Source organism: Lutra lutra, chromosome 5, assembly GCF_902655055.1.
Source record: "Lutra lutra chromosome 5, mLutLut1.2, whole genome shotgun sequence".
Lineage (NCBI taxonomy): Eukaryota > Metazoa > Chordata > Mammalia > Carnivora > Mustelidae > Lutra > Lutra lutra.
Genome location: NC_062282.1, coordinates 61,647,013 through 61,672,707, shown reverse-complemented (window position 1 = coordinate 61,672,707; position 25,695 = coordinate 61,647,013). Strand labels below are relative to the sequence as shown.

The 25,695-nt window shown below is 54.6% G+C and overlaps 2 protein-coding genes across 3 annotated transcripts in view; both read right to left on the bottom strand.

Moving 5' to 3' along the window:
- FGF18 (fibroblast growth factor 18) overlaps positions 1-20,114 on the bottom strand; it is a 34,445-nt gene extending 14,331 nt beyond the window's left edge. The window contains exons 1-3 of one of the 2 annotated variants that reach the window (XM_047731385.1): positions 19,538-20,114; positions 19,329-19,365; positions 4,926-5,106 (exon numbers count right to left, since the gene is read on the bottom strand). In XM_047731385.1, the coding sequence (XP_047587341.1) occupies positions 4,926-5,106; positions 19,329-19,365; positions 19,538-19,569 (250 nt within the window). In that variant the 5' untranslated portion in view covers positions 19,570-20,114. The remainder of the gene's footprint in view (positions 1-4,925; positions 5,107-19,328; positions 19,366-19,537) is intronic. The other variant, XM_047731386.1, reaches the window with a different exon arrangement.
- Positions 20,115-22,686: 2,572 nt separating this feature from the next.
- Positions 22,687-23,261, bottom strand: LOC125100241 (26S proteasome complex subunit SEM1-like). Its single transcript, XM_047730276.1, has 2 exons — positions 23,167-23,261; positions 22,687-22,970 (listed from the first exon to the last, which is right to left on the bottom strand). The coding sequence occupies exons 1-2, from the start codon at positions 23,169-23,171 to the stop codon at positions 22,763-22,765; spliced, it is 213 nt and encodes a 70-aa protein (XP_047586232.1). The 5' UTR covers positions 23,172-23,261; the 3' UTR covers positions 22,687-22,762.
- Between the last annotated feature and the right edge of the window lie 2,434 nt (positions 23,262-25,695).

Sequence of the window (25,695 nt, the reverse complement as noted above, 5' to 3'; positions counted from 1 at the left end):
CATTGAACAGAAGCCTGAGCGAAATGAGGGAGCCAGCCATGAGGCCGTCTGGGAGAACGGCATCCTAGGGTTGAGGGAACAGCAAACGCGAAGGTCCTTAGCCAGGAGCACACCTGGCCTGTTGGCTGGTGAGTGGGACTGCAGAGCCGAGTGGACAAGGAAGGGGCAGCGAGGCGAGGCTGGAGTGGTCATCAAGAACCAGGCCATTCCGGACTGGTCCAAGGACTGGGATTTAACCCTAAGAGAGACAAGCACCTTAGAGAGTGGAGTGACACCGTCTCACATTTTGGACTGCTATACGGACTCCGGGCATCCGACTCAGAGAGTAGGGGGTCCCTGTGGCATCAGCCACACCAGCCCTTGCTCCTTGTAGAAACACGGCCCTCCAGCAGGCCCTCCATTCTGCCCTCCAGAATGAGGAAAATGGGACCAGAGGACTCCCCTGACTCTTGTCATCTGCTCAGCCAAAGCCCTGGACGCCCCCCACTCCTCCCTGTGTGAGCCACACAGGGCAGTCCCCAATGATGCTGGGAGCTGCCCCATAGTTATTTTATGCCTTCCCCCAGCATAAGGTGGACCTGCTTTCTGCCAAGACTTGTATGGGACATAGGGACATGCGGAAGGGTCACTGCTTTCAAGGAGCTCATGTTCTCAGTGTAGGAAGGTGCAGGCCCATGCTGGGACGGGCTGACCCCTCCTGACCCCACACAGTTGTACCACAGCTGACTCACAGACGAATCCACGCCTGAGCTCTCAAGGAAGCCAAGGAGTGCTAACTCTACACCCCACCCCCACCCCCCATGAATGGGGAGGAAGCCCAGGATCAAGGACAGAGTGAGAAGGCCCCAAGGTCACAACTGGAAGTTGGAGAACTAGACTCTTCCTACTCAGAGTCAGCCCCCTGAGATGGAGCAGGGTCTCTGGCCCAGGAGCAGCCTGGGGGCTGGAACCAGGTGTGTCTCACACCGTAGCCCCAGGACTCAATAATTCTGTGCCGAGTGAGTGAGGGACCCCAGCTCAAACTGAGAAATGATCAGACCACCCCCAGCAAGAAGGTCCAAAGACCCTGCCTCCTCGGGCCCGACAGCAGCCAAGGCAAGCTGACCTGCTGCTTGGAATCACACTGAAGATTGCCTCTTGGGCCTGCAAATGACATGCCAGGGCCCCATGATACGAGAGAGACCTGGCCCCTTCTGGAAGCCCCAGGAACCAGCTCCTGAGAGGGGAACCTCTACCAGAGCCCATGAGGGTACCCCTACACCCATACAACAGTAATGAGTTCAAGTAGTTATTCTTCATCTTTTTTTGCTTTAATAATCACACATAATCTTTTGAGTGGAGGAGATGCTCTCATTTCTATTACCCCATTTCATAGAAGAGCAAAGAGGATCAGAAAAGCTAACTCAGATCCCAGATCTCCAGCCCACAAGTGGTGGAGCTGGGTTCAAACTTGTTCTACTCCAGAATCTACAGTCTCATCCCCTCAAACATCAACTTCCTGGCTGACACAGCCCCTCCAGTGGCTCTTCTGGGCACAGTCAGTCCTGAGAGCCTGGCTCTACTACAAAACATTGGATTTGGGGGGTTTTGTGTCTTTTTTTTTTTGTAAAGTAGAAAATCCTTTTTTCTTTCAAATGACAACAGGAAAGAATATCTAATCATACTGCTTATAAAAGCAGAACTGCCCCCACACCACCATTCCTACTGCCAGGGTCCCTCCCCACTCCCCTGAGCACTGATTCAGTGCCTCCCCAGTCAGCTCCCTCACCCCCACTCCCACCCCTGTCCTCCTCCTCTGAAACTCCACCTGTGTCACTGGCAGCCCAGCCTCCTGCAGCCAGGAGGACCTGGTGCCGCCACACCCTGGGCTCAGGTGTGTCAGTCTCAGAGGCATGTAGAGGAGGCCTTTCTCATCCTCACGTGGCAGAGGAAGAAACTAAGCCCAGAGCCAGACACCCTTGCCCCAAACTCCATGGGCTGCTCAGTAGCAGAGCGGCAACCAAAAGGCAGGTGTCCTGCCTCCTGGGGCTGTTTCTGCAACAGGGCCACTACCTACACGACAGAGGTGGCCAGGGCCAAGGGCAGGAAGGGGAGGGCCTGATGTAACCATGCTGGGGGTGCAGGGGGGCCCTACCTGGAGCCACGGCCAGCAGTTCCCGTTCCTAAACCTTCAGCTTTCTGGGCTAGCACACTTGTCCCTCCAGCGCCCCACCCACCCTTAGCATCCTAGAGCGCTCTGGGAAAGCTTTCGGGAGCCCTGGGGAGATCCTCAGGCTGTGGGAGCCCGGCTGACATCTCTGCAGATCTCACTGAAGACCACTCACAGATGTAAAGCTATAAAGCAGGCCAAGAGCTCCTGGGCCAGGCCCCAGACTAAAGTAGGCCTGCACCTGTGCCTGCCCTGAGTCCAACACCTTAGGATGCCACAGAATCTGAGATTCCAGGTGTCTGTCAGGATTCCAGATTCCAGGTGTTCCTGGGGCCCCTTGTTTATACTTGGTGTTTGCTGCCGTTCCCAGACTACATGACAAATGCCTATGACTGCAAGCCTCAGACCGCACCATTCTTTCAGTCCCACAGAGTCCTGAGAAGGAGGGACTGTCCTGGGATGGGGGGGGGCGGTGTTCCTGGCCTGACGGGGGACTACTGGCTGCCCATCCCCCACAGGCAGGGCGGGCCCCTACCACAGCCCCATCCTCCAGGCTTGCTTGGCCACATAAATCACCCTCCCAATAATATTTGTATTGATTATCTAGATTGGAAGCCTCAATTGGCTCCATTGTCTCACTTCCTCTCCCAGGGCTCACAGATGGGGTCCCTTTGCCTCATCTGCGTTTCTAATGCGACACTTAAATGAAGCAGCCTCAGCGGCCAGCAAAGCCCCACGCTGCCCGCTGCCCGGGCTGTTGGGGGGGGAGAAGAGGGGGTGGGTTGGAGGAGTGATAAACATATTCCTTGAGAGAGAATGATTCAATCTGGGGCTTGTGGCGCTGGAGGAGCCAAAATGGGCTAGTTCCCGGATGTGCCCAGTGTGGCCCATCGGCACCGTCTGGGCATGAATTGAAGTGCAGAGCTCAGGTCCCACCCCAGACCCACCAAATGAACATCAGCACCTAACCAGATCCCTTGGTGACTCCCAGGCATGGGAAGCACTGCGGTCGTCCAAGCCTAGTATGGTACAGAAGGGAAACTGAGGCCCAGAGGAGGCAAAGGTCCTGCCTGATGTCACACAGCATGTGAGATCCCCTGAGTCTCTGTCTGGCTCACGCAGAGGAAATGAGAGGCAAGTAACTTCTGGAGTGAGGGGTGGCCATTTCTGGGCTCCTCTCCCTCCCGAACTCCTACCTCCTGTCTCAGGGCATGGACAGATGGTTCAGACCAGCGTCTGACCCCCCTGTACTCTCCCAGCCTGGAGGGGCCGGTGAGAGCTCCAGGGACTCCCCAGGAGGGCACCTCCCTCCCGCCCCGGCTAGCCAGCTGCCCCTTCCCTGGCAGCAACTGGACAGCAGATCCCAGGGAAAAGCACCACCTGGGTCTGCCCAGCACAGCGGGGAGCACAGAGAGACAGAGGCCCCAGAGAGGCGGCCAGCAGAGGACCTGAGAGAGGTGGGGAGGAGGGACCGGAAAGCTGTGATCCGAGGGAGGGAGGCAGGGAGGACAGAGATTGTGGGGAGGGGAAGACAGAGAGATGGACAGACACAAAGAGGGGAAGGGATGAGTACCAGGAAGGAGGGGAGAAGGACTGAGAAAGAGCGGTCAGGAGAAATGCAGCAGCAGCAAGATGGAGAAAGGAAGAAGGGGAAAGAGGGAGGGAGGGGAATGGAGGCAGTAAAGAGTGATGGCACAGGGAGAAGGGAGGCAGCTGGCCTGGAGACGGGGAGCCCAGGCTGGCCCAGCCCTGCCCGGCCTGGCCTGCCCCAGCCCCCAGTGACGGTGCAGCTGCCACACTTGGGCCCTACCATGAGGTCAGTCCTGCCCTGGGGCTGAGGGAAAATAAATGGTGTCCAAGATAAAAGGTCCAAGAAATTATTTGTCTCGTTGTCATGTCTTGACTGCAACGAGCAGGGGCCGGCGGGCAAGTGGGGCATCAACCCCGAACAGGCTAGGCTGGCAGGACCACAACGCACACCCGGGACCCGAGCCCCAGCCCCGCACATCGGGCCTCCTGCAGCCCCAGCTCCCCTCCCAAGGCCGGGGGAGGGGCGGTTTGGCTGGGACACCTCTCAGAACCTGGCCTCAGGAGGCAAGAACCCATGGGACAGAGTTCCCCGAATCCTCTCGAGGTTCTGGGAAAGTGCAGTCCTATGTGTTTCTCTCAAGTTGAGGGTTTTGTGAGCTGCGCGTGTGGGGTGGCAAGGGATTCAGGGTGTCTCATTCCTCCCAGCCCCCTTGCAGAGGCAGCATGAGGTGAGGAATGGTTCCCAAACATCCCAGAGGAGGGCGGGGCAGTTTCAGGGTCAAGGGCAGGTCAAAGGGACCACAGCCCAAGGTGCTAGGAGCACCATTCCTCACAGGTGTACAGGCTCAAGTTGCAGAGCATATACCCGTGCTCGCACCCACGTCCACCCACAGTCACACCCATGTGCACCCAGCACCGCCAGCAGCATCCAGAAAGCACTACCCAGAGGCTCCCACCTCTCTGAGCGCCTGAACCCAGGGCTGGTGAAGCAAGGCCATGGGGAGCGGCTACCAGCTTTGGGCCATGCCAGGGAAGCCATAGATACCCATGACCACTGGCCTTCCCCAGCAAAGCAGTGAGTGCTCCCAGCAAGGCTCTCCGGGAGACACACCGCACCTGCAGTTTGCAGACAAGGAAGCCGAGGGCCAGAAAGGCTGTGCCAGGTGCCAAGTTACACAGCCAGGACAGGCCAGACCTGGGATTTGAACCTGTGGGCTGGGTGAGGGAAGAGGGGGCTGGTACCTACCATACTTGTCCCCGTCTTCGCCACGGGCACTGATCCTGCGGCCCAGGACCTGGATGTGCTTCCCACTGGTCCGGCTGTACAGCTGGTACAGCCGCAGCTGCTTTCGGCTCACATCGTCCCGGGCCCGCGTCTGGTTCTCCACATGGATGCGGAAGTCCACGTTCTCCTCGGCCGCCAGCACCTGGCCAGGGAGAGCGGCATCAGTGGTCTACCGGGGAAGGACCAGGGGCCCTGCACGCAGCAGCCGCGTTCACACAAGAATGCCAGGGCCCGCTCCTTGCTGGCCCTGGGTCCAGCATAGACCCACACCTGCTCTGTTACCATCCTATTGCACAGATGAGGCAACAATGCTCAGGGAGGGGAAGCATGTCGCCTGAGGGGGCCTAGCCGAGAAGTGGCAAAGCTAAGAAGCAGGGCTCGGTCTACTGACAGCAAAGCTTGCTACCTTTCCACCAAAGCCCCAAATTAAAGCAAGAAGTCCGGAGCTGAGTTTTCTCCTGTGACCTTGAGCACACAGACTCCTTCTCACTGAAAGAGCAGGGCAGAGCCCCTACCCTGATTACAGACCAGGGTGGCCATGAGGGTCAAGTGAGCAGGTGGGGAGTACAGGATCAAAATCGGTATGAAGATGGGAGAAGGGTGGGGGGCATAGAGCTGCTGTTTGGGTGCACAGCAGGGAAGGACAGAGGCCTGGTTAGTCACCCTGGGAAGGAGTGGGCCAGAATCCACTGTCACTCGTCCCTAGGAGTAGATGCCGGGAGGCCTCTTCTGCATGACCAGGGAGTCCTCACGCTCACCCACCCTCAGCTGGCATTTGCCCACATTCCTGGCCTCTCTTGGGGGGACCTTCACTTTGCATCTCCCACCAAAACTCCCCATATCCTCAGAGGTTTAGTTCGTATCTGACCATAGCCTCCAGGAAGCTGCCCCTGGCTATGTCAACATGTACCTCTCAGTCTCCCATCCTGAGCATGACCTCTCACCTGGACAACTTGCAGCCACCTCCTCACCAGCCTTCTGTTCCCACTCTTGCCCCTTGGTCGTCTGGCTTCCACCAAACCCAGTTACCTTGAGTAATGCTCCCTCCCCCTCCACACTCTCTGGGGCTTCCCATCACATTTAGACAAAGGTCCCCACCACCGCCTCAAGGTCTTCAGGGTGAGCCCCCTCTTCACCCTTTACAACTCTTCACCCCTGCTTATACTGGCTGTCTTACTATGTCACCGAGCATTCCAAACACAAAACACACACCAGCCTCAGGGCCTTTGCACTTGCTCTTCCCTTGGCTTGAGTGGTCTCTCCCAGATTTCTACATTCTGGCTCCTTTACTTCATTAGGATCTCTGCTCAATGTCACATCCTTGAGACTGGCATTCTTCGGCTGTTTTTCTGAAGCAGCTCTACCTCTGCCATTCTCCATCTCTCTGTCATGCTGTTTTTTTCCTTCTAACATTGACCAACCTAACATAACATTTACTTATCTGGCTTTTGTCTGTCTCCCCCCAACATTATATTGGCAGTACCATGAAAGCTGGGGCTGTCTCCTTGTTTGCTGCTATAACCCCAGCATGTAGCATAGAAGAAACTCAAACATTTCTTGAATGCATGAATGAATAGACAAAAGAACATTGTCATTCCATTTACTATTAAATTAGGTTTTCCTAGGCCCTACTAAATGTATGCCTGTTCCATCCCATCTTCACCATAAAGCTGAACAATTCTTGAAGCCCAGACAGCGTTCTTGGTTTGTTCTGTGTGCCCACAAGGTCCAACATGATGCTGGGGAGGAAGGACCCGACTTCCATGACAGCATGGCCAACTCAGCCTGTCACAGAGCTCTTGGGACCAGGGCTGCCCAAGCATCTGTCTCACCTATCAATCGTGAGCTCCCGAGGGCAGGGACCGTGTTCTCCTCATTGCCGCATCCCATGCCCAGCCCCGGGTCTCTGTCCTCAAGCTGACATGCACATGTTCCCTGTTGCTAGCCTGGGCCCCCCCCCAGGCACTCCAGCTGGACCACATTATTGACCCTCCACTATCATCCTCGGGGTGGAACTATTATCCCACATTGCAGATGAGAAAACTGAGGCCTCAAAGCTAAATTGACAAGGTCCCAGAACAAGCCACGGCAGAATCAGCCCCAGTTATGGCTCTAAAGCCCCTTTCCCAGCCCCATTTTGCTGGGCCTTGCTTGCCCCAGCTGCACAATCGGGAGGAGGTCCCAGAGTCAGAACCCAGGGTGTGCCTTTTCCTCGTTAAGGGTCCCGAGGCAAGTTACCAACCCCTCTGGACTTCAGCTTCCCTAGGAAATGAGGGGGGTGATGATGGCACCCACCCCACGGGCTGCTCCACAGACGAAACACAGAAAGTCTTACAACAGTGCCCAGCACAGAGCGAGTACTCAGGAGGCATAACTAAGAGAGCACATGGGGGCCCTCTCAGAGGTGAGGCCGCGCAGACAGAGCCTGTCTGGAAATACAGGCAGATCACACTCCCATCCCGCAGAAGGGGCACCTCTGCACGCAGTCACAGGCCAGGAAGACGTTATCACCTCTGATGCTGCACCAGCGGAGGGCTTATCCCCTCTGCTTAACAAACGCAGGAACCCAGGCTCGGAAAAGTTAAGTCGGTTGCCTTGAGCCACACAGCCAGGGGTGCGGGGCCTAGCAGCTGGCCCACCAGGGGTGCACAGCCTTCACTCCCACTATTCTCAATGGCCAGCCCCTGTCACCAATTCACAGCCAGAGTCTGACACCGGGGACCCACCTCTTCTCACATCCCGATGCTCAGGGAGGAAAGAACTCCATACCCCAGGAGGTTCACACCTGGTGGGCACATGTCCTGAAGAACCCCCATCCATGGCCCTCGACCTCCCCCAGAATGACTTCCTGAGGGAGCCTTGCCTTTTCCCCTCCCCCTAAGGGCGGGTCTCCAGCCTCCTTCCCTGTCCTCCAACTCTCCTCCTGCTCACAGGAGACCTTATCGACCCGAGGTCAAACCAATCTCCTTACTCTGGGTCCCCAAGGGGAGCTGCCCTGCCCCAGAAGCCAGCCTCCCATTAACGATTTTCTCCCTGGCCCACTGGACAGAGGCAGTGCGGGTGACCCAGGGTCAGCAGGGGCTATCTGGTGGCCCTTCCCCAGGATGTGGAGGGAACAATCCATCTTGCCCAGCTTCCACCATTTAAGCCACATTCTGTGGTCGCATCCTTCCCAAGGGAGGTGGCAGGGGTGGCCTCTGACACATAAACAGAGTCCCTCCTTCTGAAAAGGCAGAGACCCCTGGGCTTCCTGGGCAAGACCTCTAGGGAGCCATGGGCCTTTGCACAGGTCAGGTCCTCTGCCCAGGGCACCCTGCCCCCTGTGCCCCGCTGACCCCTGCCCTCAGGTACCTCCTTCAGAAGCCCTTTCCTGCCCTATCTCCCCCCCTCCACACCAGCTGGGTTAGGGTCTCTGGACATTACTGTAATGGCTTATCAGCCCCAGACTTTAGCTTGTCCGGCTCATCCTGGGGTCTCCTGTTCTGGCCTCAGGAAGTACCCGCTGAATGCTTGCTAAATGATTGTGGCTAGGATGAGAGAAACCTGCAGGCCAAAATCAGCCCCAGCACTTACTACCCAGACGAGCAGAGTGCCCCACAGAGGGATGGCAATGGGGCGTCTGAAAGCTCTCAATTGCTGAGCTTCCCTCTGTTCCAGGTACTCTGCTAAGAAGCCCCCTAGACGTGCTACTTCCTTAGCCACTCCAGGAGGTGGGCGTCCGTCGGAGCTCACTGTGTAGACTGGAACTTTGAGGCACTTCTCCAGGGCTACAGAGCTGGAACATGGGCAAGCAGAGCTCTAGCGTCTGCCTCGGGAACATTATCTCCCTCCTGCTTTCCTGCTCACTGAGGGGCAGGTCACTTGGCCTGAGGGGGACCTGTCTTCCAGGCCCTCCTAGAAGAGCCGACGCTGCTGTCCACGGGCTCAGCCCCCTCCAGGGGCACAGTCACCTGGGGTGCTGAGAAGCTGCAGTGGGGAAAAAAATGAGACTACGCGGCTCTCACAAGGTGAGCAGGTGAGCACAGCCAGGACATGTCCTTGGGCAGAGGAAGGCACCTTTGTGATTCTGTCTTCCCTCCACTCCAGCTTCTCTTTTGGGTCAAAGCAGCTTTCCCCACAGCAGGATGGCCCATAGTGGGGTCCCCCTGCAGCTTAAGACCCCCCCCCATTACCCTTCCCTACCAGCCCCTTCCCTACCCTGAGAGCTTGGGCTGTGGTGGAAATATTCACTCCTCAATTCAGGAATGGCACAGAGGCAGCAATGGCCTGACAGTTTCAAATCTTTCCCAAGATATGTCAAGGTCCCAGGCCCTGGCACAGAAAAGGGTCCTGTGGGACAGAGCCCCCCACCATTGTCCTGGCCTGCAGTCTCCCGCTGTGGGCACGGCTCTCTAACACTCAGGATGAGGCCGATTCCGACTGCCCACTCAGCCTGGCTCCCCACTGCCTGCAGCATGGTGCCCACTCGGGGTCCTGCACCATCTGGTCTCTCCTACCTTCTTTTTTTTTTTTTTTTTTTTAATATCTGAGAATTCTTTTTTTTTTTTTTTTAAGATTTATTTATTTATTTGACGGAGAGAGATCACAAGTAGGCAGAGAGGCAGGCAGAGAGAGAGGAAGGGAAGCAGGCTTCCTGCTGAGCAGCGAGCCCGATGCGGGACTCGATCCCAAGAGCCTGGGATCATGACCTGAGCCGAAGGCAGCGGCTTAACCCACTGAGCCACCCAGGCGCCCTGGTCTCTCCTACCTTCTGAGGCTCTGCCCTTAGGCACCTTGGGGGGAACCTTCCATGGGGTGGAAAGAGATTGGGGCTATCTCAACGCCCGCTCCCAGGCATCAACCCAGGTCCCCTCCTACTGGGGTATCATCAGCCACCCCTGCTCTGTCTGGCTGTAGATTTCGGTTTCCCCAACACACCCCTGCTCTGAAGACATGTTTGGGGGCTCCTAGTTCTTCCTGGGCTGCACCGCCCCTTCCCCATCAGGCTTCATTTCAGCACACACACCACACACGTTCAAGATAACCGGCACTGACTGGCCTCTGGGGTCGTCCGGCTCCAGCCCAAATCTCCGATTTCTCTAACCCTTGGTTTTCTCACTGACAGAATGGGAACTACATATCATATTTATCTGAGAAAAAAGATGGTATTAGCAACAACAGCCACAATTATTTTCTTTTTCCTTTTCTTGTGTTTTGTTTTCTGAACGGCCGCTGCCGTTGAGTCTAAGAACTGCTTCAGGTCAACTGCCTCGTGTAATTCCCAGAGTGGCCCCGCGGGTGCGCTGAGTACAGTCCCCATCTTACAGACGAGGAAACTGAGGCTTGGAGAGGGGGCCTCGTGTAATTCCCAGAGTGGCCCCGCGGGTGCGCTGAGTACAGTCCCCATCTTACAGACGAGGAAACTGAGGCTTGGAGAGGGGGCCTCGTGTAATTCCCAGAGTGGCCCCGCGGGTGCGCTGAGTACAGTCCCCATCTTACAGACGAGGAAACTGAGGCTTGGAGAGGGGGCCTCGTGTAATTCCCAGAGTGGCCCCGCGGGTGCGCTGAGTACAGTCCCCATCTTACAGACGAGGAAACTGAGGCTTGGAGAGGGGGCCTCGTGTAATTCCCAGAGTGGCCCCGCGGGTGCGCTGAGTACAGTCCCCATCTTACAGACGAGGAAACTGAGGCTTGGAGAGGGGGCCTCGTGTAATTCCCAGAGTGGCCCCGCGGGTGCGCTGAGTACAGTCCCCATCTTACAGACGAGGAAACTGAGGCTTGGAGAGGGGGCCTCGTGTAATTCCCAGAGTGGCCCCGCGGGTGCGCTGAGTACAGTCCCCATCTTACAGACGAGGAAACTGAGGCTTGGAGAGGGGGCCTCGTGTAATTCCCAGAGTGGCCCCGCGAGTGCGTTGAGTACAGTCCCCATCTTACAGACGAGGAAACTGAGGCTTGGAGAGGGGGCCTCGTGCATCCAAAGGCACACGCCAGTGAGCAAAGAAATCAAGATTCCAATCCCCGTCAGCCTAGAGCGCAAGCATTCCAGCACTTCAGCCTTGCCTGCCTTCATTCTCCCCTCTCTCCATCCCCTCCCTTCCCTCAGTTCAGGATGGCAACTGCGTTCTGGCCACAAGCCACAGTTGGGGCAGGGACTGGAGCAGGAATTAAACATGAAAGGGCTGAAGGCCTTGAGCTCACTCCCCCTAACTCCAGAGGAGGACGGGGTCACACTGCCCCCGCCCGCCCAGGTCCCCAGCCTTGAGGCCTCCTATAATCCATGCCCCTGTCTCCAGGCAGCCTGCCCAGAAAGGGAGGGTCTCCTCAGTCCCCGGAGGGGCAGCCCACAGACTTCCGGCCACATTCCACCACCGCCTGCCTCCTTCTCCAGCACCAGTGTGGCCGGCCCTGCCAAGGACTTTCAGAGCTTCTCCAAATTCTCAACTCACCCCTTTAGGAGTGGTCGCTGGTAGAGTCAGCCCCACTCTCCACTCCAAAATGCAGCTCCTCAAACTCTTCCTAGAGAGCAGGTCTGGACTCAGGCCCAGGAGTTGCTGCCCGCCCCAGTGCACTGGGGATTATTATCTGAGAGGGTGAGACCCACACTGCCTCCCACTTGCTGGCCACTTTCTTTGCGCCAGGCCTGAGCTAAGCACATGGCAGACATGGTCTCTGTTCTCCTCACACAACCTGGGCAGGTCAGGATGATTGCCAACCCTACGACAAAGGGAGACACAGAGAGGCCAAGCGGCTTACCCACGATGTTGTACACAAAGCAACCGAGCCAAGATCTGAACCCATCTCTGGCTCTAGAGCCCATGAATTTCCCCCAGCTGGCATCTGTGGACAGAAAGGAAAGGGGGAAGGCCAAGCCCACCCCTGGATCTGAGTTTGGCTCAGATTCACATTCCCATTCACCCCTCAGCCCCAGGCTTCTCCCCTCTCTCCTGTCATCGTCCCCACACCCAACCCAGCCAGAACAGTGACGTTGCAAAGGGCCCTTCCCCACCCCCAAGCCTGTCCATTAAGCTCCCAGGGCTATCAATGTATTGATTGGCAGGGCTGAGGCATCAGCATGGGAGGGAGGTGCTGCCACCCAAGGGGCTGACTAGAAACCCCTCTCCCAACACATCAGCCTTCTCTGTACAGATCGTCAATACGGGTACCCCTGGCAGTCAAGCCTGAAGCCAGCTTGAGGAAGGAGGCAGGAACCCTAAAGACTCAAGCTCCCTTCTTTTCCCCTTCCTGCCAATCTCTTCAAATCCCTTAATGCAGGTGAGTGGGGAGTGGTCCAGCATGCCTACAAGATCAGAAATGAGCCCTTTATTCCAGCATTCAATGCCTATGATTGGCCTTTCACATCACCCCTATTCCTAAACTTGATGCTCTAACTGGCTCAGAGTCCCCTGAGCACATCGGGCTGTTCCCTGCTTCCATGGAGAGATGTCCCATTGCCTGCAATGGCTTTTCCATACACACACTCACACACGTGCACACACACGCACATGCATGCATGCGCGCTCACATATACACACATACATGCACATGGACACGCGCACACACACATACATGCAGGTTCACAGTGTCCTCGCCCAACTTGTTCCTAATCTGAGATTCAAATGGGGCATCTTCCTTGGTCAGATCCTCCAGCCCCCCGTCGGGTTTCATGGCCCTTCTCCTAAGTACCCATGGCACCCTGAGCCCCTGTCCCCCTGCACAGATCCCTCAGATTTCTCTCAAGTCCCCAAGGGCTGGGATAGGTCCTGAGCTCCCTCGGCCCATGGCTGGTGCCAGAAGAGGCCGAATGCAGGTGCCTGGCCCCAGAGAAGCTGTGGCTCCTTCAAATCACTGACTCAACACTCAGCCTGCTCACCAGGTCTGTGCCAGATGCTGTGGGGCCCTCGGGATGGGTCCAGCCTCCCCTGACTTCCAGGAATTACGAGCTGGTAGACAAACAGGCCTCCAGACACACCAAAGTCAAATGCCTAACTGAAGCTCACATTTACTTAACACTTATAATGATCCAAGTGCTGTGCCAAGTACTTCCCCTGGGGTAGCCACAATTCACCCCAACAGCAACCCCAAGAGGGAGGTTCTACCCTAATGCCCACATGAAAAATGAGCCACAGAGAAGCCAAGCAATTTGCTCAGTCATGAGACTATGAAGTGGCCCAGGCAGGGTGTGATCTGGTGAGCTGGACCCCAAGCCTGAGCTCCTGTGCATCCCCGTGAGCCCCATGGAAAACGCTGGGTCATGCGACAGTGACAGAGTACAAAGGGGTCCAAGGCAGAGGTAGAATGGGGGGGGGGCAAATAAAGCTGCCCAAAGTGTCAGTCATCTCTTCACAGGGAACATTTTGAGGGAAAAGCTGAATGGATGCCTTCTTGGCATCCCCTCCAAAACGCAGTCCAAGGCCACCCATGCAGCAAGTGTCCCATGAATGTAGGCTGATGGCTAATGAGGAGCAGCATCATAAATGAGTACCTACTGCATACCTGGCCCAAGACATGACTTTGATTATACCTTCCAACACTCCTGGGAGTGGTACTATCATCCCTATTGCCCATGTGATGAGGAACCAGAGACTCAGAGAGGTTAAGAATCTTGCCCAAGGCTACACAGTCTAGGAGGGGGTGCAGTGAGGCTCAGGTGCAGACTTAAGTCCAAGGGCTGGGCTCTCAACCTAGGCAAGAGGAGCCCTGAGGCCACTGATGCAAGGAGTATGTCCTTCCCAGCCTTGCTCAGTGCCCAGCAGAACGGTACACACCTGACACTCACACAGAGCAGGAAAATGACCCAATAGCTACTGTCAGATACTGCCAGAGTGCCAGCCACTGTGCCAGCCACCCTGTGTGTGTCATCTCAGCTCCCACAGTGACTCTTAAGAAGCGGGTCCCTCTTGTCACCCCACTTTACAGGTGGGAAAAGGCGAAAACTGCGAAGGGTTGACGTTAAGAAATTTGCCCAGCAGCACAGACACGATTCTAAACTAGGTCCCTCCTACACCAAAGCCCATGCATTCAAGCTCCACAGAAGTCGGCTAGCTCACCTCACTGATACCCAGCTGTGTAAACTGAGGCCCAGAGAGGGAGGTCACCCCATGAGCCAGTGACAAAGCCAGGACTTAACCCCAAGGGTCTTGAGAGTGTTTCTGCTCAGTGGCCCACGGGAGGCTTGTCCTCGGCCCCATTTTTGGCACAGGAGTGGTTTAAGTGACCTGTGAGCATTGTGCCATTTAGATATGAGAGCAATAATCTCCAAACATCTCCTAGCCCCTACCGGCAACCTGATTAAAGCCTGAGGGGCCAATTTACCCACTGATGTTCCAGAACAAGTCCCCATCCTCAGGCCCAAAGTGGAGACGACAGGTTTCAGCCCCCTCTGAGGTGTGGCAGCTCTCCCCAAGCCCAGGGCAGCCTGGCAAGGCCCTTGGCACTGCCCTATCCCTGAGTGTTTGGCCACAGTCCTTGTGAGTGGTCAGCAACATGACCCAGAAAAAAAAAAAAAAGTGGGGCACACAGAGGTGGAAGAGAGCTGCTGCCCCCAGAGAGGAACCCATCCACATCTCCCCTGTCGTTGTCACCAGGAGGTGATGGGACCCTCGGGAAGGGGAGCTCGCCACACTGACATGGGCATGGGGGCAAGGGAGGCTTCCCCAAACAAGAGACCCAGGGGCTGGTGTGCTGACCCTTGCTCTCCACCTTTACGGAGCAGGGATCATTCTGTTGGTAGTTTTCTTTCCATTTTACACATGCAGAAGCTGAGACCAGAGAGGATAAGTAACTTGCTCAAGGTCATACAGCAAAGGTAAGTCAGGGTGACCACTGGAACAAGGCTGGGACCTGCCAGAACCCTCATACAGAACCCTCATACTGCTGTTTCATAAACCTGGGGCCTGGAGCCGGGTGACCCAGAGTGGAGGCCAGCTCTGCATCTCTCATGCTGTGTGGCCAGAGGCCGGTTATGTCATGCCTCTGAGCCTCACCTTCTTTTCTGCAGAATTCCCTCATCGCAGGCTGGTTGTGAGGCTGAGCCTCCATGATGTGAGGAAGTGCCTGCCTGCCCCATGGCAAGGACAGTGTGCCTGGTGGTGGCTCTAAGTATCGCTGTCAGCCTGATGGGTCTGCACCCTGATTTCCCACACCTACACGTCTCCTACTAGAAGACCACGTTGGAGCCAGAAGGTCCTGCTGAGGCTAGGAAGTCTCCTCCCTGTCACCTTCCATCTCCCTTTGGGGGCCCAATGTGACCTCAGAGCTCTCCCACGCCTGCTGACACTGGCAGACACAACCACAAGATATTTAAACAATCTACCTCCTTATCTCAGAGCGGGTGACGCTACTGGGCTACAGGAATGCTGGTAGAGTGTCCCCTTCCCTTCCCTGCTGGGAATGAAGCTGGGAGGGGAGTACAGAATCCCCCAAGCCCTGCCCTCCTAAACACCCACCTATGGCTCTGGGACCCTTTCAGTCCAGAACATTCTACGAAAACCAGGGCCTGCAGACTCCAAGTCAGGTGCCCTCTGTCAGAGACACCTATCTCAGTTCTGATCATCTGTACCGTGGAGACCCTACGGGCAAGAACCCAAGGGGAAGATCTCACTGAGAACCCCTAGCACGCCCCTTGGAACTCCCATTGCCCCACCGGTATTCTTTCTGAAGAAGTCTGTCTGGTGTCATGGAAAGAATACAAGACCTTGAATCCAGAGTCTTGAGTCTTAGCGTTAGCCTTGAACAAATCCCTTCCCCACTCCGGGCCTCAGTCTCTCCAACGGTGAAGGAGGAATATTACCCCACCTACTTCAGGAGGAAAAATGACAGGAAGAAGGAAACAAGCTTCTGGATTCAAGAGCCTTGGAGTCTTGCTTGGTTGGACAGAACAGGATATGCCTGCCCCACTGTACTTCTCAGGAGGCAGGATCACAGCCCACCCCTGCCCCCCTTAGAATGGGAGCATCTTGAGGCCAGGAACTGACCAGACATGTTCTCAGATTCAGCAAGAAGCAGAGTTTTGAACAAACACCTGACTGGACATGGATGGATGATGTCACCGCCCTAAGAAGCTAAAAGTGCTACTCAACAGGACAGTTCCCCATCCTCCTCATGTCCCAAAGGACTCTGTCTCTGGCTTTCCTATTCTAGCCAGCTAGAAGAAGGGTTCTAAACCTCCCAGAGGAAGTCAGGTGTAGGGGCTGGTCAGGTCCAGAGGGGGTGTGGAAGGAAACTTCAAAACTTGAACAAACCAGGCGGTAAGAGAGGAACGGTGCTGTGGGAGTGACAGCGGGTGGGTGGCGGAAGCCCCCCTTCCCTGGCCCGCCTCAAGCCTGGCCTATCTGGGGAAGGCCAGGACCTAGCCGAGCCTAGCGGTAGGAACAATGTCAGGCAGGTGCCGGCCAAGCTGCGTGAAAGGCCCAGCCCGGTGTCATTGTCAGCGCTCAGCCAAGTGCAGAAAAGCAATTTACTGGTCACGCCGCCTGCTCCCCTCGGAAATTTTTAAAATTCTTCCGATTTGAGCTATCCGCGGTGTCCCAAGTCGTGTGGAGAAGGGATTTTATTAAATTCCCAGCTTCCTGCTTCCTGGGGTGGCCAGCAGGGGCTGGGGGGGGCAGGGCTCACCCCATGGGGGACTGAGGGAGAAGGCAGTGTCTGGCATTGACTGTTGTGTTCTCTCGAAAATGCGTCTGGAGGTGGGGGCCCATTCTGGGCCTGATGGCTGATGGATGGGGAGAAAAGAAGAGCCCAGAAACTCTATTGCTAAGACTGGAGCAGTCCCCCAAACCAGGGAGGTGCGGATGGGAAGGGCATAGATATATCCATTTCCCAGCAGAACAACATTCGCTCCTGGGTGGATGAGATTCTCCGCACCTTCTTCCGTACCTGTCATGTATCGCTTCAGCCTCAAGTCCACCCACTCACAAATGATGAGCTCAGACTTACAGAGGTCTACAGCTGAGGAAAGATGAGTCTGGGGCTCAGGCCCAGACCACCAGGCTGCAAAACTCTGAGCCCTTCCCACCACGCAAGGAGGCCTTTCCCAGCCCCTGATCACCGAGGGAGCTCCTGTCCCCCTCTCTAAGTGTACCCCACCAGGGAAGTAGCTGCTCTCCCCTCTGCCTGCCCAGTGCCCGCCTCAGCAGGGAGCAGGCTTCACACTCCCAGCTACGAACACTTGAAGCCCACCCCCCACTCCTTATCTCTACCTCCAATGGCCACTACACCTTTGTTCTTAGACCATGAATGGGGACATGAGCCTGCCCTTTCTTTATCTTTTAGGAATCGTAGATGCTTTTGAAAATCTGTGGGGAGCTGAGAGCCCTCTCCAAAACACGGGCACATTTGGGCGCCATTTTGATGCGACATATCAGGGGCCTGCCTCCTCCAGAATCCCATCCTTAGAGATTCTATGGGCGCTTGGACCATGGGTTAAATTCATCAGTCTTACGGGAGTTTGGATGAGGAAAGTCTGAAAAGAAAAGAAGAGGTGAGAGAGGGGGGAGAGGAGGCTCCATCACCTGCTTGAAGTCCTAACCCAGATGGACCACCCAGCTCTTTCCTGAGAGGCTGGCTCTAGCTGTAGGCCAGGAGGTCGAGGTGGGATGCAGAGTTCAGGTTCCCTCCCTTGTGCTTCCCTGGCTTTAAGGACAGAGAGGCAGCAGGCAGCAGGAGTGCAGAGACCTCTCTCTACCCCCATGGCCACTGCAGCATTCCCCCATCCCCAGAAGCAACATGCAGGAGAAGAGGGCTCACCCACGGCAGACAAGGCAGACAAGCAGATCCCCTGGAATGACCCTGGGGCCTGCCCTCTGCTTGGGGACTCAGCTGCAAATCAGGCAGGTCATGCCTGGCACTGGCCTCTCTCTTTGACACCAGCCATTCCCACCCCTGCCCCCGCCACCACAGGGTCACATCTGCTTTGGCAAACAGCCAGTTTTAAGTTACTGACTCCAGTTATATTGATTCAAGGAGTCACTGGGGACCACAGCCTGCCCAGGCTGGGGGAAAGAACCCATCAGTCCGTCTGTCCGTCCATCCATCCAGCCAGCCAGACAGCCAGCCAGCCATCCTCACAGCTCCCAGCCCCAACTAGCTTCCCCCAGCCCAATGTCCATCCTGATGGTAAGGATCCTCTCACAGGAGTGCAAGGGGAGGTAAGCAGACCCACCTCCACACCAAGCACTGAAAGAGGCTACTGGGTCTCAAAAGCACTCAACACACACACCATTCCTTATGCCATAAAGCTGGGAGAGCCACCATTTTCCCTGCTCAAGTTTCTTCTGGGGCACCTCTGGAACCCAAAAGGCTAAAACCTAAGCATTCTCTCTAACCCTGTGAGGACACCTGCCTTCAACCCAGAGGGGAAGGGGCAGATAATCTCTTTTGACCCCAATCCAGCTCCTCCTAAGGTCCCTCCCTTGCAGTTCTAGGTGGGTGGGGGGCTAGGGCAGCTGCACTTCCTATTCCCCTTTTCTTTGCCCCCCCCAAACCATGCTGAGGCAGCCCTGGTCTGGTTCTAATCGGGGCTGAAGTCGCTCCCTCTTTCCCTCTTCTCTTTCTCTGCGCCCCCCCCCCCTTTCCTTCATTTCCACGGCTTTGGAAGCCAGAGCGTTCCAACTGTCTGCGTGCCAAGACCTTCCCGAGTCTGAAAGCTGCTGAAGTAACAGATCAGATTTTAGCAAGTGCTTTCCAGGCTGAGCGCCAAGCCCTCTTCTGATTCACAGAGAGCGAGCGAGCGGGGAGCAAAGCGAGGAACCAGCCCAGGGCTGCGCCACCTTGGGTGAGGGTGTGCGGAGCGTGGCCCATTCCGGAGCGGCTTCAAGGGCAATGGCCTCGCAGCCTGAGCGCCCGTCTCTGCTACCTTTCACCGAGTCTCTCCTAGACCTGTCTCTCTCCCTCCCTCCCTCTCTCTCCCTCTCCTCCCTGCAAACGCCTTTGAAACCACAGAGTAATTTACAACTGAAGCTTTCTCCCTGGACTCAAAAATCCATTCGGCTCAAAGGAGCCTTTTTGTTTGGAAGAGCGAGCGGAGATATTAAGGGACGGTTGGCAGAAAAAATCCCCAGGTCCCAACTCCTCCCCGGTTGTGGGCAGGGGGTTTGGAGCGGGGCACACTGCAGCGGCTGAGTCCGCTGGCTCCGGGGATCTCCTCCCAGCCGAGGCCAACTGGGGCCGCGCCAGTCTGAGCCCTGCAGCAGAGCCCCTTGCCCTTGGCTGGTCCCCCGCCGGCACTGGGCGCGCGCGGAGCCGCCCTTTGGCGCCCTGGGAACAGGTGCACTGGGCTCGGCGCCCAGTAGGGGTGGGGCACAAGGAGGGGGCGCGGCCCAGGGGAGGGGGTTCGGCCTGTACCTCGAGGTAGGGGCAGGGGGAGGTCAGAGTCAGGATCCTACGTACCTGTACCTGGAAGCACAGCAGTAGGAAGTGTAAACACCTGCGGGAGAGAGATGGAGAGGTGGTCAGTGGGACTTGAGGGAGGGGAGCGCGCGGACAGACAGACGGATACGCAGTCGGAAAGTCAGACGAACGGCCGGGCGGGCGACAGAGTCACAGGCACACGGACAGACGGCCAGGCAGGGTAGGCAGCCCCGCGCGCGGGCGCTTACAGGCAAGTGCAGGCGGAGGGCGCTGAATACATCGCTGGGCGGGGGGGAGGCGGCGGCTCCTAGCCCAGCCTGCACATGTCCGCTTCGCGCGGCCGGGACCGGGCGCCTCCGCCGCCGCCGCCGCCGCCGCCGCCGCTGCTGCTGCTCTCTCCTCGCCGGCTGCTGCTGCTGCAGACTCTGCTGCTCCGGGGCGCTCCGCGGCGCGCCCTGCGGCATCAGCGCCCCGCGCGGCTCCTCCCGAGCGCTGCGCCCTCCGGGCTGGCGCGGGGGCTACGGGGTGGCCGCCGCTGTGCAGGAGGCGCCCGACTGGTGCGGGGAAGCTTGCTCACTGCTGGCCGGCCGTCCGTCCGGGCATCCACGGGAGGCTGGCTGCTTGGTTCACTCCGGGGGCAGCATGCGCGGCGGGGCTGGAAGCTGGGACGCGATCTCCGGCCGGGCGCGGGGCTGTGCGGGGCCAGAGGTCAGCGCTCCACTGCCGGGGCGCGCGGCTGCAGCAGGAACGCGTCACGGCCGCACCGTCTGGGCGCCTGCCGGCTCATGTCTCCTCCTCCGCGTCTCTCCGGCGGTGTGCATCGCCGCCTCCCACCACTGGCGGCGGCCGGGGCGTTTTCTACGCGCGGGCGGCGAGGGGGCGGGGGGCCGGGGGCGGGCCCGGGCCCGAGTCGGCACAATGAGGATGCGGGGCCTGGGGGCTCCCCCCTCGGGGCGCGGCCGGACGGGCCGCTCAGCTCTGCTGGGTGCGCCGCGCCCACATCAAAGGCGGCCCAGCCTGCTTGCCTGCCTGCCGCGGCCTCTCCACCGCCTCCTCCTCCTCCTGGCGGCTCCGAGTTGGAGGGAGGTGCTCTGACTCTCGGAGACGGGACCGGCAGCTCCGAAAGGGCAGAGCCTGCGAGGCTGGAGCTGGTGAGCGCTGGAAGCCGTCGGAGCTCTGCGCCCAGGCGCAATGACCCGCGCCGCGGCGGCGCAAATACTGCCCGTATTGGGAAGGCGGCGGTCCCCAAGAATGCAGTTAGGTGAGGAGCGTCCTCACTCACCCACATTCGCTACTAGCACTCACTCACACCCACTAGCGCTTGAGTGGGGAGCCGGGAGGGGGCGGGTCAGGCCCAGCCCCCGGGGCGGCTCCGTTTAAGGGGGTTCGCTTTCGTCCGCTCGGTGAGTCCGCGCAGGACCGTCGCGTGTCCCAGATGCCCTCTCGGACGGCTAGCACTCTGAGACCCCGTCTGATCTCTCCGTCCTTGCCGCTGCGGGGGAGGGGGTCTCCAGGACTTCTCTACCCCTCACCCGCCCCTCCGGAGCTTTCGGGTCTGTTCTCAGGGCTCCCAGCTGGGCTCTGGTAGGCGAGCCAGCTTTGGAAACGCGCGGCTGCCACCTAGCGGCCCCGAGGCGTCGCTGCAACCCCTGCCCGGGAGGACTAGCAGGGAGCTACCAGCAGGACTCTGGTCAGCGACCACTCCAGGTCCTCCATGGGCCACCTGGCTGAGACTTGTTTCCGTTTGCATCTAGTTCCTTTAACCACGACTCCAATAAGGATATCTCTTCTCCCCGCCTCTCCCCGCTTCAGGGGCAACACTCCCAACTTCAAAATGTAGGTGTCGTCATATGCAACTGCTTCCTCTCTAGAACTGCTGACAGTCAGGCTGTCCTTTGGCCTTGACGCTGAGGGAGAGGTCATAGTGGGAAACAAACTCAAATAACAAAATTCAGGAATCCATACTATTCGGTTAAAAACCTGGTGTCGCTGGCAGTGGTTGATAACCCCACTGTACTAGAGCATAAACTGGGGTAGCTGCTGTCGAACAGGAAATGACTGTTCGTGTACCAGCCCTCTCTGCAAGCTCTTGTTAAGTTCCCATTCACACTTGAGGCTCTGAAACAGGTTGTCTCTGTTTCAGCATTAGACACAAGAGCAGAAAACCTTTTGAAAACTAAGTGCTGGGTGACAGGGAAGGCTCCTGTGGAGGGCTGAGCTGAACAGACATTCTCATTGCCAGGATTGGTCTTGCTTATCATACCATTATTACTTTCTATTACTATCTATATACTATATCTATATAGATATATACTATATCTATATAGATATAGATAGATATACTATATCTATCTACTATCTATTACTATTTCTATCACCCAAATAAAGACTGACCAAAAAAGTCCAGTCAAGAGAACAGTTCTGAGTAAGAGCATGAACTCAAGAGTCAGAAATCCTCGATTTGAATATCTCCTCCAACATTTACTTATAAATTCCAACAAGTAACGTCTGAGACTCTGCTTCCTCATCTACAAACCATGGCTAAGAACAGTAACAACTCGAGAGTTGTTTTCAGTTACTGAATGAGGTCATTCAGAGTCTGGCACATAAGAAAAGCTCCAAAGGTTTTAGCCATTATTAATAATTATAATTAGGTTTCTCAGATTTTCACTTTCTTCATGACTTCACGAAGTAGGGAGTATCATTCTCAACTTACAGTTGAAGAGGCATCCAACCAGGATGTCTTTTGACTCCAGCTCGTCATTTAACCACATTTTTTTACCACTTACATCTCTAATCTAGTTTTCACATATCTACTTAACTATATACATGATTTTCATATGAAGTTTTCCTATATTAACTTGACACATTCGTATTAACTTAGTATGTAGCACTGATTTGGTAGTCACTTCTCATCAATTCATCCAATCATGATTTATTGAACCTACTGTCAGGCCATGGGTGAAGACAGACTTCCTCTTCTAAAAAAGCCACTTCACTTTTACGGAAAATGAGAAGTAACGGAAGTCAAGAGAAATTCTAGCTTATCGGTGCTTTGAAGAAAACCAATGGGACAGAGAAAGCCTCTAGTAATACTTGGGCTAAGCTGCAGAGGTGAGGAGAGCTAGCCATGCAAAGGAATATTCCAAGCAAAAGACATCAAGTGCCTACAAGTAGAAACAAACTAGGTAACAGGCATGATTAGCCAGGGGTGAATGGCAGAAGTTCAGGGTAAAAATAAGCAAATGCTTGATCCTACCTCATAGGTTCTCAGAGGCCAACAGGTAGCCAGTATCTTTTTTTTTTTTTTTAGATCAAAACATTTATTTTTTGTGTGTGTTACAAAAACAAAAATAAATCCCAGCAGGTAATGAAATAAACTTTTTTTTTTTTTTAGGTGTCCCATCCTGGGTTCTCTGACTTAGAATTTAGTACAGTTCAAGTTTAGGTTGCTTCAACACTTCTTCTGGATGCTAAGAGGTCTCCATCTTATAACCATGTTTCTCTAGTTCAGCTCGTAACTGATTGGAGAAGTCATCCTCTACATTGTCATCATCCCAATTATCCTCCCAGACATGTGCGTCTTCATCTTCATCTAAACCAGCCCAATCTTCGGCAGGGAACTCCTCGAACTCGTCGTCCTCCTCTAAGAGACCCAAATCCACCGGCTGCTTTTTTTTTTTTTTTTTTTTTTATTTGACAGAGAGATCACAAGCAGGCAGAGAGGCAGGCAGAGAGAGAGGAGGAAGCAGGCTCCCCGAGAGAGCAGAGAGCCCGATGCGGGGCTCGATCCCAGGACTCCGAGATCATGACCTGAGCCGAAGGCAGCGGCTTAACCCACTGAGCCACCCAGGCGCCCCCACCGGCTGCTTTTTTTGACATGACGACGCTCTGCGCCAAAAACCTCTCAGGCCAAGAGGAAAGTTGGAACTCTCACTTTTCCTCACCGAAGCCACCAACGCCAAGGCGCCCCTAGCCAGTATCTTTTCAAAGGCACTATTTTATGTACAATTCTTAAGTCCATCTGTTTCAAGTGTGCTCAGAGTTTAACACAGATCTATGTATAAACACCTAAGGCATCCTCCCCATACCCATTGCTGGTCCCAAATTAACATTTGTTGGCACTAGATGCTACTACAACATAAATTGAACCCTGTATTATGTGCTATTTTGTGGCCAGCTTCTTTTGTTCAGTATGTTTTTGAGAGTCACCCTCATTGTTGCTTTTATCAGTTTATTACCAAGTAGTACTCAACAGCATGGATATACTAATTTTTTGGCAATCAGTGTCAAAGGCTTTGAAGCTCATGGTGAAAATGAATTTGTTTTCAAAAGCTTATCACAGGTGCTAAAGTGAAGAATGAATTTGAAAGGTCCAACTGTGGCAGTTTGGAGGCCAAGGCCATGACCACCAGTCTGGGCAACTGTAGCTTGGGATGGATGGCTGTGTGCTACATCCAATTCCCAGTTGTCAGCTAGTAACTTACAATTTTCTGAGTAGATTCTCATCTGTTAACCCCCTTTTCTTATGCAGAACTGAAAATCTTAAAGAGAGCTGAGAATGTATATTGACTGCTAGTGCAATGGGATGTATACTCCACAGGGCAGTTAATTTTTTTTGCTTTCTGACTGAACACCTACCTAGAACTTTGGGACAGAGTATGTAAATGTTTTAGATTTCTCCTATCTTTTTGAAGTGTGAAAGTAATATACACCACAGCAAACTGATATTTATTTTCCACTTTTCTCCAACTTACACTCACAAAATTCAGGGAGTTTGTAGAATACAAGTATTTTGGATACAGAAAAATAGGAGAACCTCCAGCCTAAGAACACAGAACAGAGCCTCAAGCCTTCAATAGTAGACAGACCCTTAGAACACACGAGGCTCTGATATTTTCTCAGAACCAGCTCTTAGAACTTTCACAGCATTAAGCAGGACCTCTACTGCCAAATGCATGAGTCAGGGAGCAACTGGCTCTGGCAAGAACTGGCTGGAAGGTAGCCTTAGACTTTCTGAAATAACATTAACCCTTTATTGTTAACTATACTGGAATTTTAAAAAAATTAAAACAAAAACAAACTGTGACCTTTTATTTCCAGAGCCCAGACCACTACCTTTTATTCAGCAGCTCCATGTGTGGTGACCCTCAACTTTTCTTGGACCATTTCCAAGGAAAGCCCCACACCCTAGACTATCTCCCTCATTTAAGCAACTGGTTGTCAAGACCACCTAGAAGCTTCTACAGCTTTGTGACACTATAAACCTCATACTATTATTACTTGCATAAATCCATTTAGACAGTCTGATCTGTTCTCCCCAAATGGCATTATTTTGTTCTGTGGTTGAAACTGAAGGTAACACAACCTTACATGACCAAGGTATCAAGTGAAGAGAAGCTTCTCTCAGTTACCCAAGTTATGTCACTGCCCTCTAAATGCTCTGACAACTCCATTACTTTTGCAAAGGGTCTGACCTGATCATCCATAAAGTGAAGCTAATGATCACCACCCACCCAGACTGTTCCTAACTGCCATTCTTTTTCATTTTACAAGATTTTGAGAGCGAGCAAGCATGAGCAGGGGGAGGGGCAGGAAAGGGAGAAGCAGACTCCCCGCTGAGTGGGGAGCCCCATGCAAGTCTCCATCCCAGAACCCTGAGACCATGACCCAAGCTGAAAGTCAGACACTTAACCGACTGAGCCACACAGGCGCCCCTGCCATTCTTTACAAGAAATGGATCATTCCAGGTCTGAGAAAGAAAATGAAGATGAACTTGGAAAATGTTCTCACTAGAAAGCAAGACACTATCAGACTACTGGAGTCTGTGATGGTAGGAATAAGCTCAAAGGGGACTCCCAAAAGCCAAAAAAGATCTAAGAGCAAAATACCAATATATAAAAATATCTGAATCCAGGATACTTAACTAAAACTACTTTCAGAGGTTGCTCTGATGAAAGAACATCAATCCATCATTCTGAAAATTAGTAAAGAACATACAAATAGTTGTTTTTTTTAAGTCAGGTACAGAGGCAATACAAGTGGGGATTTTTTTAAAAAATGCCTGCAAATTGTAAATGGTACTGCTAAAGAACTAAGCCATTAAATGTTCGTATCTTGGAGACTGGCTTAAAAAAGGGAAATAATAGTTATTCCATCAAGAAATGCTATGAATTGTGTAAGACTGATGATTCACAGACCTGTACTCCTGAAGCAAATAATATATGTTTAAAAAGTTAAAAACAACCTGGTATACCTACTATAAATTCCCCAAATTACGGAAAATAAACCAGGTTTCTCTTACAGGTCCCTCTACTACTTTAAATCAAGATTTGGGGTGCCTGAGTGGCTTAGTTAGTGGCCGCTTCTTGATTTCAGTTCAGGTCATGTGATCTGAAGATCTTAA